Source organism: Bos indicus x Bos taurus, chromosome X, assembly GCF_003369695.1.
Source record: "Bos indicus x Bos taurus breed Angus x Brahman F1 hybrid chromosome X, Bos_hybrid_MaternalHap_v2.0, whole genome shotgun sequence".
In the NCBI taxonomy this organism is placed as follows: Eukaryota; Metazoa; Chordata; class Mammalia; order Artiodactyla; family Bovidae; genus Bos; species Bos indicus x Bos taurus.
In genome coordinates, this window is record NC_040105.1 from 137,055,191 (window position 1) to 137,069,226 (window position 14,036).

Here is a 14,036-nt window from a genome sequence, read left to right on the forward strand (position 1 = left end):
CTGCCTGCCAATGCAGGAGACATAAGAGATGTGGGTTTGATCCCTGGGTCAGGAAGATCCCCTAGAGGAGGGCATGGCAACCCACCCCACTATTCTTGCCTTAAGAATCCCATGGACAGAGGAGCCTGGCGGACTGCAGTCCATAGGGTCGTAAGGAGTCGGACATGACTGAAGCGACTTAGCATGCATGCACACATATTCCGCCCATCACTCCTCCCTTCCCCAGACCACCTAGTAAGCATTTAATAAACACATATCTGGTACCAACTATTTGTAGCTAGTACTAAGCTAAGTGTGAAATCCCTAACTCCACCATGCTTTCAGTTCAGTTCAGTTCAGTCACTCAGTCGTGTCCAACTCTTTGCAACCCCATGAATCACAGCACACCAGGCCTCCCTGTCCATCACCAACTCCTGGAATTCACTCAAACTCAAATCCATCGAGTCAGTGATGCCATCCAGCCATCTCATCCTCTGTCATCCCCTTTTCCTCCGGCCCCCAATCCCTCCCAGCATCAGAACCTTTTCCAGTGAGTCATGAGGTGGCCAAAGTACTGAAGTTTCAGCTTTAGCATCATTCCTTCCAAAGAATACCCAGGGCTTATCTCCTTCAGAATGGACTGGTTGGATCTCCATGCAGTCCAAGGGACTCTCAAGAGTCTTCTCCAACACCACAGTTCAAAAGCATCAATTCTTCGGCACTCAGATTTCTTCACAGTCCAACTCTCACATCCAACACCATAGTTCAAAGCATCATTTCTTCAGTGCTCAGCTTTCTTCACAGTCCAACTCTCACATCCATACATGACCACTGGAAAAACCATAGCCTTGACTAAATGGACCTTAGTTGGCAAAGTAATGTCTCTGCTTTTTAATATGCTATCTAGGTTGGTCACAACTTTCCTTCCAAGGAGTAAGCGTCTTTTAATTTCATGGCTGCAGTCAACATCTGCAGTGATTTTGGAGCCCCAAAATATAAAGTCTGATACTGTTTCCACTCAGGCTCAAAATCTTAATCATTTTGGTTTCCGTCACTCTTTCCTATGCCCATCCCCAGCACAGCTACACACGTGCACATTAGTGCAAGCACACACACACCCACTCATACACAGAGCTTGTTGCCAAATCCTGAGATGATGTTTATGCAGTTTCTCCTTAAAGAATCACCTTCTTTGCATTCGCACAGCTACCACCCTAAATGAGGCGCTCATCATTTTTCACCTACATTATCACAATGCCATGCCAATTTGTGTTCTTGCCAGAACTTTAGCCTCCGATCCATCCTTCTCCACATTACTACCGGATTTATCTTTTTACAAAGGGTGCTCTGATGATATCATTTATTTGCCTAGAAACCATCAGTGCTCCTCATTGCTATCAAATTAATCTTCCTAAAGAAAACTGATCCTATTACTCATCTATTCAGAAAATGGCAGTGTCTCCCAGTTGCCCAGTAAATTGAATCCAGATAGCTAAGTGTGGCATTCTATGTCCTCTACAATATGGCCCTTGTCTACTATTCTGGCCTTAATTTCCACTAACTTTTATACATAGTTAAACTTCAATCAACCCCAGCAACTTCCTTTGCCTCAAATACATCCTGTGCTTTTACAAAGTCATATTTTGTTCAGCCTGCCCCCTCACCCCACCTATTCTGGACACCTGCCCCACACATCCTTCAGAGTCTATCTCAAATCCTACTTCCTTCATAAAACCATCCCTGATCAACCAAGTCAATTTTACTCTATTGTTCCTTTAAAACATTTATTTTAAAACAAAATTTTCTTTTTTTTCCCCCAGATGACAAACATCACACATGTTCATTGTAAAAAATATAGACAATACAGAAATCATAAAGATGAAAAATAATTCCTCCATAATCCCCCTATACTGTTAATATGTTGTGGTATATCCTCTCAGCCCTTTCTCCAGACAGCAACATATGTACACACACACACACACACGCACACAGACACACACACGATATAGATCACGCTATTCATACTGTTTAGTAGCCTGATGTTTTTCATTTGATGCATCATAAATATTTCCCATGCCATTACATAGTCTTCTGCAACATGATTTAATAACCACTTAATCTTGTACTATTTATAATATCATCAGTTATTTAATTAATCTTCTATGGCTTGTTTTCTTGCAGCAGTACATTTGTTCGGCCTGACTTGGCAGTTGCAACCCGCTGAAGGACAGCTCTATGAAAATGGAGTTAGCAAGGGGAACAGAGGGACCGAATCCATGGATACTACTTACTCTCCAATTGGAGGAAAAGTTTCCGATAAATCAGAGAAAAAAGGTACAGATCAAAATGATTGATTGATTATTGATTACTTTTTTTCCATTTTGGTCATTAGTGCCAAATCTGGGATGGTTTCATTTCACATTAAATTTCATGATCACTCAAAAGAAATACTCTACGTGAACAGAATAAATACATGTAAATGTCTTGTGAAAAGAGATTCTCTATTGCCTTGAGTATAAACCAATTAAACTTTTCAAATATATTGGCAATTTTCAAAATAGATAAATATTTACAGGATGGAGGTTTCAATACAATGGAAATTGCATTTTACATATAGCTACCCTGAAGCAACGTGGGATTTTGATTAAGTTCTCTGTGTTCAAGCTGAGCATTTATATATAACATTTTACAAAGGGTATATGGAAATTTCTTCTGTTTATAATAAGAAAATGCCTTCTATGTGTGATACAAGGGTGAATGTTTATGTCAATGTGGGGGAATATGAATTGTTTCCTCTTTGGGAAACATGAATTCTTCCTAGTTGGGGAAAAGAAAAAAGCACTTTGAGCATTGAATTGTTAAATTTAACCAACCTAAGCTTGAACTACCTGACTTATTTACAATAAATATCACAGTACCAGCAGTCTGAACATCTTATTTCATGCTAAATTATCTTAGTCTTAAAATTCAAATATTGAAAATTTGTATTGTGATTTCTCTTGATTTGTCTTGATGTAAGATACAGTATAAAAGAGCCCTGTAAAATATCAGTACATCATTTCCAAAAGTAAAAGTTGCAAACAAAATGTATGACCACCACTATTCTAAAAAAATGTTTAGATCAAATATAAACAAATGAATAAATGAATGACTCAAACCCTACCCTTAAGAAGCTTATAATTTTATACGGGTGGAAAAACAGTTTTGGTTCACTAGTTGAGAATAGATTTTTATAGTTATTCTGATTACTATGCTTGTGTTTTTAGTTCCTTTTGTGGATCTTTTATTTTGGGGTCTTGTTTGGTTTTATTTTTCTTTGCTTTTCAAAAAGGAATTTTCCTTTGGTCTATGCTTTAGTAAAAAATTAATGGTTAGGGTTCAGGCAAACATTATGGTTTATTCTAGTTTTCAATTCACAATGCAGTTTGCTTTGTGTCCTTCCTTAGAATTACTGTTTCTAGCCTGAGCTGACCTTTCCCAGCAATTTCATTGTTGCTGCTGAGAGGGGTTGAGGGTAGTACAGGGGTCACAGATGGCGGAGGAAAGGGTCTGAATACACTTGGGCTTGGATATTTTCTCCCTTACCTTCTCTCCTACTATTTATTTAATTCCTTTACATCTGCAAGTATAAGAGCCACCATTTGGCATCATATGCCTAGGTTTTGCCAGGCACACTGAAAATCATGAATTATCTGTTTGGTAAAAAATAACAGGTTATCATATAGCTGCCATCAAAGCATATTCACTTTTTATTCTAATTCAGGTTTCTATAGTCCTTTCCAAAAAAATAGTTTGATGATGATGATGACTAAATTGTATTAAACAATTACCATGTGCCAAAAATTACCCCAGACAATTAATATGTAGAGCTTCCCTGATAGCTCAGTTGGTAAAGAATCTGTCTACAATGCAGAAGACTCTGGTTCGATTCCTGGGTCAGGAAGATGTGCTGGAGAAGGGATAGGCTACCCACTTCAGTATTCTTGGGCTTCCCTTGTGGGTCCACTGGTAAAGAATCCGCCTGCAATGCAGGAGAGCTGGGTTTGATCCCTGGGTTGGGAAGATCCCCTGGAGAAGGGAATAGCTACCCAGTCCAATATTCTGGCCTGGAGAATTCCATGGACTGTATAGTCCATGGAGTCACAAAGACTCAGACATGACTGAGCGACTTTCACTTTCATTTAACATGTATTATATCATGAAAGTAACCCTGTGGTCCCCATTTTCAAAATGAGAAATTTAAGCACAGAGAGTTTAAGTAATTTTCCCAAGGTAACAAAGCTAGAAACTGGTGGTCTGATTGCAGAGATCTGTCTCTTAACTTTTGCCTTCTACTGAAATTCACACATGAAATGTAAATAAAAATCACACACAAAAAAAACATTTCATACACTGAAAGGAGAGCCTCAGTGTCTATTCATGATATATTTTAGATAAATTCTGTATGTGTGTCCAACTCTTTGCAACACTATGGACAAACTCTGTATACCTCTCTTTTAATGTACTGTGACAAGTTTCATAAATGAAAAATGGTTTTAAGTTTATGCTCAGTTACAACAAGAAACAGGCCAAAGCAATTTCAATGTAATACTTATTAAGAAGAATCATTAAAGGTTGATGCCATATATCCCAGATTATAATCTTAAACTGACTTTTTATGGAAGTCTAAACAAAACCTTAACAAGAACTGCACATCATAGTCCTGCTCTATTTGGTCTTTACTGCATATTACTTACCAAATGAAAACATAGTACCTCTTTTATAATGTCATGTGTATACTAAACCAATCCTTACAGAAGACGTAATATGCCGTAAGGATGTTTCCAAATGGCCAGTGTATCCATTTACAATTTTCTAGACATCACACAAGCCCATAAATACAGTTCTAAAAACATGTCTTAATATAAACTTGAAAACCAGATCATTCCTTTTACATTGTTTTCTTTACTCTCCTAGAGAATTGGACAATACAGCATTGTAGTTAAGAGCCTGGACTCTGGAGTCAGATTTGGCTTTGAATACTGACTGATTTTGTCATTTACTGGCTCTCTAGCCTCAGGCAATTAACACAGTCTTGCTGAACCAGGGTTTCCCATGTGGCACAGTGATAAAGAATCTGCCTGCCAACGCAGGAGACATAAGAGACTCAGGTTCAATACCTGGGTCGGGAAGATCCCCTGGAGAAGAGCATGGCAACCCACTCCAGCATTGTTGCCTGGAGAAGCCCATGGACAGAGGAGCCTGGCGGGCTACAGTCCATAGGGTCACAAAGAGTCAGACACGACTGAAGCACTTTGGAAGCATGCATGCCTTGCTGAACCAGTGTCCTCATGTGCAACATAAGGGTGATAATAATAGTAACTGTCTCTTACAGTGGTTTTAAGAAGTAAATGAGACAATGAATAAAAAGCATATAGCACATATGTTAAGCATATTTTTTAATTTATAAAATTAATTATTATAGGGTCAAATGATTGGAAAATTACCTTGAGTTTATTGGCATCCTACTAGCTACTATGTAATTCCCTGTCTGCCTACAATGAGGAAGACCCGGGTTCAATCCCTGGGTTGGGAAGATCTCCTGGAGAAGGAAATGGCAACCCACTCCAGTATTCTTGCCTGGAAAATCCCATGGACGGAGAAGCCTGGTATACTACAGTCCATGGGGTTGCAAAGAGTCGGACATGACTGAGCGACTTGACTTACTTTACTTATTAGCTACTATAGATCCTGCTTTCTAACTGACATCAACTTTTTCATTTCAAATGATGTCCTCCCTAGTGTTTAGATGTTTTCTCTCTTTAAAGTTTCATCTCTCTTTACTTATCCATTTAGCGTCTATTATTTTTAAATTATCATCATCTTCATCATCAAAGGCATGGATAAGTAGAATGGCACTTTAAAAATAATCAAATTCTACTGGACTTGGTCCCCCATTAACAGTAGCTGTGTGTATCTGCTTCTCATTAGGAGATGAAAGAATTTTCTTATCGCTTAGTTTTCAAAATGGAAGAAAAAAAGAATATTTGATTATAGATATTTAATGTGCTAGAATTTTCTTTTTGAAATTTATCTGAATAATTTACATTTAATTTCAAAAAGAAGACATAAGTCACAACCACATGTTGGAATCTACCAGAAAAATCAGTTATCCATTGTTCAGCAATGTAGTATTGAAAGTATTGTTCTAAAACAGGCCCTACTACCTTAGAAGCTAACAAACTAGCCATAACTCACTCTCTTTAGCTCATAAATATTATGTAACAACTGGTTTAAACAAAGAAGGGGATATAAACAAATGAGAGACTTGTTCCCAGACCTGAGTCATGTAATGTCCATAAACTGAACTACAAATAACTGCAGTGTAATTTATCAACAGATACAGAATGTTAAAATCTTAAAGATTATCAAATCCAACATCTTTATTTAAAGATGAAGAAACTGAGGTCCAGAAGGGTCAAGAACACACAGAGAGAACTGGGGCTAGAAAAGGACACCTGGTTCTACCTCTTTTGTCTTTTCATCTGTTATTGTAATAATGTAACACAAACTAAACATATCAATTGCTAAAGAGGTTTTCTAAGAGGGTATCAAAGACAAAAACTGAGCCAGCAAGAAAAGCTGTTTTATTCAGGCCATAGCAATAGACAGAACACCCCAGATTCAAAGATCAGAGTGTGTGGGCCAGGCGGTTTTGCCCAAGACTTATCAGAGGAGTACATGATTTACAGTTGGAATTGTTTGGTACTCAGGGGAAATCTCCATCACTCAGATGAACAGGAAATATTTTCTGTCTATCTAGTTGAAGGGAAACAAATAGTTCTAATCTCAGCTAATTATTTATGAGAGAGAATGGGAAATTGGAGAATCTGTATCTGGTCTTTCAGCAGGTTCCAGCCAGAAGGGCAAGATCTGTGTAAACAAGGGAGTCATATACAATTCTGTGGGAGTCCTGAGAAAGAAAGGACAGAGAGCTTTAATCTAATAAATCATAGGCAAAAAGGTTTTCAACTTGGTTATTTCTGTTTATTTGTTTTGTGGTAAGCCACTTCCTAAAGCATAAAAGGGTTGGAAGGACGTCTGAAAGCAAAAGCTTGGGGGAATCTCTTAACCAGCTCTGTACTCCAGGAGCATAAGGCTGAGGTAAAATCCAGCAATGTCAGTAGCAATTTGAATGTGGAGAAAGTTTATTGGGTAGATGAGGAGACTGAATTCCTGCGGGTTGTATGCCCAAATAGAGCACCAGGAATGACAAGGGTGGGTGGAGAGACCAAAAACTAAAGGACAGTAAGCGAAATTCGCTCAGTCATGTCCGATTCTTTGCAATCCCATGGACTGTACAGTCCATGGAATTCTCTAGGCCAGAATACTGGAGTGGGTAGCTGTTTCCTTCTCCAGGGATCTTTCCAACCCAGGGATCAAACCCAGGTCTCCTGCATTGCAAGCAGATTCTTTACCAGCTGAGCCACCAGGAAAGTCCAAAGGATAATAAAGATAGCCTTTATCTCCTTTACAATTTTTGCAAAAGGCTGGCCTTGGGGAGAAGTGACATTTCGTTTATGTTAATCCTACAAAACCTACCTCTGCAAAGTTGAAGACAAAGAGCTAAGATATTTTCTAGTCAACATCTGCTGACTGTACAACCAGGTAAACAATGTATAGCTGATTAATATGATGCAGTTTACAGCCTGTCTTGAAGATGCTTCAGCGAAGACTAAACTGACTGTAGCTTCACCTCTCTAGGCTCCAATTTCTCCTCTGGAAAAAAAAAAAGGAGTTGGCTTTGCAGGGGAGAAAAAATAATTTTCCCTCTACCCTTCTAGGTTCTTGGATGAGACCCCCTTGTAATAAAAAGAAAGATAAACAGGAGAAAAACAAGCAAGTTAAATAACATGTATTCCTCCTGTATTCATGGGAGATACCCAGGAAAACTGAGCAACTGTCCAAAATGACCTAAGTCAAGTGAAGACAAAAGATGTGAGGGGAGTCAGTCAAGGGAGGGTATTAGGAAAAGCAGAGTAAATAGTATGGTTTATGCAGATTTAAGTCATTTCCTTCTCTGATCAGAGCTTCTAAAGATTTAGAATTACCCTTCTCTTTCTTGTAGAGAGAATGAGTGCTTGTGTGCTCAGTGGCTCAGTCGTGTCCAACTCTTTGTGACCCCATGGACTGTAGCTTGCCAGGCTCCTCTGTCCATGGGATTCTCCAGGCAAGAATACTGGAGTGGGTTGCCATGCCCTCCTCCAGGGGACCTTCCCAACCTGGGATTGAACCCGGGTCTCTGTCATCTCCTGCACTGGTAGGCAGGTTCTTTGCCACTGAGCCATCTGGGAAGCCCAGAGAGGGGGGAGATACCCATACAAATGGAGATTTCCCTTATAAGTCTTGCAAAGGATAACTTTTAACTTGTAATTTTTAACTTGCTAAAGGGTCTCTTGTAAAAGGGTAAGTCCTACTCACTTGTCAGATCTTTTCCTATGTCTAATGTTTCTCAAGAATAATCAACTCACGATAACCCTTATGCCAAAGAGGAATATTTTGGGGTGGCAAATTCTGCTCCCCTTCGGCTTGTAAACCTTTTGGTGGGGGAGGGGTCGTGGGAAGTGAAATACTGTTTGCAAATAAAATCTTACCTGGAAATTAGAAACAGATAAGGCTTTTATCTGTTATATATTTCCAATTGCCAGGTAAGATTTCATTTGTCAGTTGGACAAGCTTGTCTCTAAGGTCCATTCTAGCTATTTATGAGTCAGTGAATTCAAATTATGCAATAAATGAAGAACAATTAGTCATCCCAAGTAAAACTTGACCTATTTTTGCAAAAGAGCCATCTACTCCTGGAAAGTGGTTGAAATGTGTGTCTATAAAATTTGTAAACCACGTTTTTCTCTTTAAAGTACTTGCAAAGAATTCTGTTGTAATTCAAATAGTTAATTCCCAATTTTCTGCATTATAAGTTTCAGTTTTTGACATGTATGTTAACAATAATCATCTGCACTTAGAAAGCATTTACAATTTCAAAATACTTTAATGTCTTTTATCCACATAACAGTTTTATGAGGTAGCAGCTATTGTTACCCTTGTTTTATAGTTGAAAAGCAAAGTGCAAGAAGGTTAAGTGACTTGCGTTGCTTAGTAGACATAACTACAGGCAGAACTCAGATTAGAATCCAGTGTCTTTACTGTTATCTAAGCACCCTTCTTTGAGTCTTTTCTTTTTATAAAACATTCTTTTTTCAAGGCCAGTTGTTTAAATAATTGCTGTCCTGATCAAAGATCTCAATGAGAAGAGTGATATCCTTTCCCTAAGAGCACTTTTTTTTTTGCCTTTTCTGCACTGTATTTTTTTATCTTATTTAATTTTTCTTGTAATTCCTTTTAAACCTTTTATTCTCCCACTACATGTATTACCATATCTTCCCCATGTGAATAGTCATCGGTAGTTATCCATTTTCTAGTCCCACAACCAATATAAAAAGTCACCATACCCACCATGTTTTATCAGTTTTCTCTTGCTTTATCCTTAACGTCTATTTTCCAAAGCATTCTAGCTGCCATCATTACTTAATTTCAGACTTAATCTTCTTACCTGTCTCTATAGTGTTCTGCATTAAAAAAAAATTATTGAAGTATAGTTAATTTACTGCATTAAATAGTTGTGTACAGCATGGTGGTGGTTTATCGTTAAGTCATGTCTGACTCTTGCAACCCCATAGATTGTAGCCCACCAGGACCCTCTGTCCATGGGATTTCCCAGGCAAAAATACTGGATTGCCATTTACAGCATAGTGATTCAGTATTTGTACAGACTATACTTCAGTGTAACTTATTATAATGGCTATAATTCTCTGCTATACAATATTATCTTGGTTGCTTATCTATTTAATCTTTTAACCCCATATTTCTAATTTGTCACTTCCCTTTCCACACTGGTAACCATTAGTTTGTTTTTTATATCTGTGAATCTGCTTCTATTTTCCATATATATTCATTTGTATTGTTTTTTAGATTCTATATATAAATTATATCATACAAGTATTTGTCTTTCTTTGACTTGTTTCACTAAGCATAATATTCTCTAGGTTCATCCATGTTGCTGCAAACAGTGATATTTTATTCTTTTTATGGCTGAGCAATATGCCATTGTGTGTGCATGTATATATACGTACACACAATGGAATATATGTGTATATACCACATCTGAAGCCAATCATCTGTTGATGGGCAGTAGGGCTCCTTCCATTTCTTGATCATTGTAAATAAAGATGCTGTGAACATTGGGATGCATGTAACTTTTCATTTTTTCTATTTATATACCCAGGAGTTGGATAGCTGGATCATATGATAGTTTAATTTTTATATTTTTTTGAGGCAACTCCATACTATTGGTGTGTGCGCCAATTTACATTCCCACCAACAGTGTACAAGGATCCCTTCACTCCACATTCATTCTAGCCTTGGTTATTTGTAGACTTTTTGATGATAGCCATTCTGATAGTTGTGAGGTGATATCTCATTTTTGTTTTGATTTGCATTTCTCTAATAATTAGCAGTGTTGAGCATCTTTTCATGTGCCTGTTAGCCATCTGTATTCTTATTTGATAAAACATCTGTTTAAGTCTTCTGTCCACTTTTTGATTGGGTTGTTAATTTTTTGATATTGATTGTAAGAGCTCTTTGTATATTTTAGGTATTAACCCCTTGTTGGTCATATTGTTTGCAAATATTTTCTTCCTTTCAGTAGGCAGTTTTTTCATTTAGTTTACTTGTTTCCCTCACTATGAAAAAGCTTTTAAATTTGATTAGGTCTGATTTGTTTATTTTTGCTTTTATTTCTTTTCCCTTAGGAGACAAATCCCCAAAAAATGTTGCTGTGATTTATGTCAAAGAGTGTTCTACCTGTGTTTTCTTCTAGGAGTTCTGTGGTTTCAGGTCTTGCATTTAGGTTTTTAATCCATTTTGAGTTTATTTTTGCATATAGTGTGAGGAAATGTTTTGACCTCATTGATTTACATGTATCTGTTCAGTTTTCCCAACAGCACTTGTTGAAGAGTCTGTCTTTTCTCCATTGTATAATTTTGCCTGCTTTGTCATAGATTAGGTGACCATAGGTGCATGGTTTAATCTCTGGGTTTTCTATCCTGTTCCATTGATCTATGTGTCTGATTTAGTGCCAGTACCATGCTTTTTGATTACTGTAGCTTTATATTATAGTATGAACTCTGGGAACATGATACCTCCAGCTTTGTTCTTTATTCTCAAGATTGCTTTGGCAATTCAGGGTCTTTTTGTGGTTCCATATGAATTTTAATGTTGTTGTTCTAGGTTCTGTGAAAAATGTCATGGGTATTTTAATAGGAATTGCATTAAATCTGTATATTGCTTTGGATAGTACAGCCATTTTAACAATACTAATTCTTCCAATGCAAGAGCGTGGGATACCTTTCCATTTCTTTGTATCATCTTCAGTTTCCTTCATCAATGTTTTATAGTTTTCAGAGTATAGGTCTTTCACCTCCTTGATTAAGTTTTTCTTAGATATTTTATTCTTTCTCTTTCTGATAGTTAATTATTAATGTATAGAAAAGCAACTGATTTCTGTACATTAGTCTTGTATTCTGCAACTTTGTGGAGTTCGTTTGTTAGTTCTTATAGTTTGAGGATGAAGACTTTAGGGTTTTCTATATGAAGTATCATGTCATCTTCAAAGAGTGACACTTTTAATTCTTCCTTTCCAATTTGGATGCCTTTTATTTCTTTTCATTGTCTGATTTCTGTGGCTTGAAATTCCAATACTATGTTAAATAGAAGTGGCCATCCTTGTCTTGTTCCTGAATTTAGAGGAAAGCCTTTCTTTTTCACCATTGAGTATGATGTTAGCTGTGTGTTTGTCATAAATTGTCTTTATTATGTTGAGATATGTTCCCTCTACCCACTTTAATGAGAGTTTGCATCACTAATGGATGTTAAATTTTTGTCAAATGCTTTTTCTATGTCTGTTGAGATGATCATGTGATTTCTATTTCCATTCCTCCTTTTGTTTATGTTGTGTATCACATTGATTGATATGTGAATTCTGAAGCATCCTTGCATCCTTGGAATAATTCCAGCTTGGTCATGGTATCTCATTCTTTCTGTGTATTGTTGGATTTGGTTTGCTCATATTTTGTTAAGGAATTTTGCATGTATATTTCATCAAATACATTGGCCTGTAATTTTCTTTTTTTTAGTTGTGCCTTTGTCTGATTTTGGTATCAGGGTAATGGTGGCCTCGAATGAATTTGGGGATGTTCCATCCTCTTCAACTTTTTAGGGTAGTTGGAGGATAAGTATTAGTTCTTCTTTATATGTTTTATTCCCCCATGAAGCTGTCTGGTCCTGGACTTTTGTTTGCTGGGAGTTTTGTAATTACACCTTCATTTTTACTACTAGTGGTCACTCTGGTCATATTGTCTGTTTCTTCTTGATTCGGTCTTGGAAGATTGTATCTTTTAAGAAATGTGTCTATTTCTTATAGGTTGTCCAAGTTGTTGGCATACATAAGGGTCTTGTTTATTTTTTTTTAATCTAATCAGCCATCCTGTCTTTTGATTGGAGCATTTAGTCCATTGATGTTTAAAGTAATTTTGATAGATATGTACTTATTGCCATTTTATTACTTGTTTTCCATCGATTCTAAATGATAATCTTGCTGGGTAAAGTATACTAGGTTGCAGGTTTTTCCCTTTTAGGACTTTGAATACATTATGCTACTCCATCTGGCCTGCACAGTTTCTATGGAGAGATCCGCTGATAGCATTATCGCGATTCTCTTGTATATGACTCTGTTTTTTCTCTTCTGCTTTAGAATTCTCTTTAACTTCTGCCATTTTAATTATGAAATTCCTTGATATGGGTCTGTTTGGGCTTATCTTGTTTGGGATCGTCTGTGATTCCTGTACCTAGATATCTCTTTCCTTCTTCAAGTTTGGGACTTTTTTAGTCATAATTTCCTCAAATACATTTTTGATGCCCTTCTGTCTATTTTCTGTTTTGGGGAGTCTGAATATGTTGGAAAGTTTAATGTTATCTTAGAGATCTCTTAAGTTGTATTCGTTTTTAAAAATGTATTCTTCTTTCTGCTGTTCTGATTCAGTGGTTGGTATTATTCTATCTTCCAGACCACTATGTGTTCTCTGTATCACTCAGTCTGCTCTTCATTCCCTCTAGGGGGTCTTTTTGTTTCAGCTTTTGAATTATTCATTTCTGATTGGGCTACTTCCTTGTTAAAGTGTTCATTGTTTAGATCAATTCTTTTCCATAATTTAGTTAACATTTGTATACCAATGTTTTGAATTCTTTATCTGATAAATGATTATCTGATAATTTGTTTATTTCTGCTTCAGTATTCTTTTTTTCAGGGCTTTTCTCTTGTTCTTTAAATTGTGAGTAGCTCCTCTGCGTTTTAATTTTGCTCAACTTTTTCCATCTGTGTGTGCATGCTCAGTCGCTTCAGTCATGTTGGACTCTGTGCAACCCTATGTAGCAGTTACCTATTATGGTCTTGAAAGAGTTTTCTTATGTGGGAGCATCTCTATACAGACTGATTGTGCCCAGTGCCTTTGATGGGACAACTGGTTTTGTTGTGGATGCAGATCAGAATTTTTCCTCAGGGTGTGCTGGCAGTGATTGCCTTGGTAGTGTGTGGGGCTGGAAATGAAGGAGTTAGAGATGGTCAGGGTGTGAGGTGGGGCTTCCTCTCTGCTCAGTGGTTATCAGTGCTCTGTCAGGAACAGGGTCTGATACCAAGTTGCTGGAGCAGAAGCCCCAAGGGTGGGGCTCAAACTGGCTGTGTTTCCTTTTAAGTGTGTGATTTCCCCTCACCCCGCACTGGGACATTTGCCTCAGAGGAGGGGAGTGGTGCAGTAAGTGGGGCCCATGTGCAGACAGAGGCCTCATGCGCTGCCTGTATAGGGGTCTGCAGCTCTACTCAGATGCAGCCTCGGGTGTGAGCCCCCTTCATCACTCACAGTTGATCACTGCACTGCCTCCACCACCCCTGGTCTCTTGTGGAACTG

General features: G+C 37.6%; 1 protein-coding gene across 6 annotated transcripts in view; it reads left to right on the top strand.

The window, feature by feature from the left end:
• Positions 1–14,036, top strand: part of TENM1 (teneurin transmembrane protein 1) — a 908,231-nt gene that overhangs the window by 589,390 nt on the left and 304,805 nt on the right. For all 6 annotated transcript variants that reach the window (XM_027535180.1, XM_027535182.1, XM_027535183.1 and 3 more), the window contains one exon: positions 2,161–2,313. In XM_027535180.1, the coding sequence (XP_027390981.1) occupies positions 2,161–2,313 (153 nt within the window). The remainder of the gene's footprint in view (positions 1–2,160; positions 2,314–14,036) is intronic.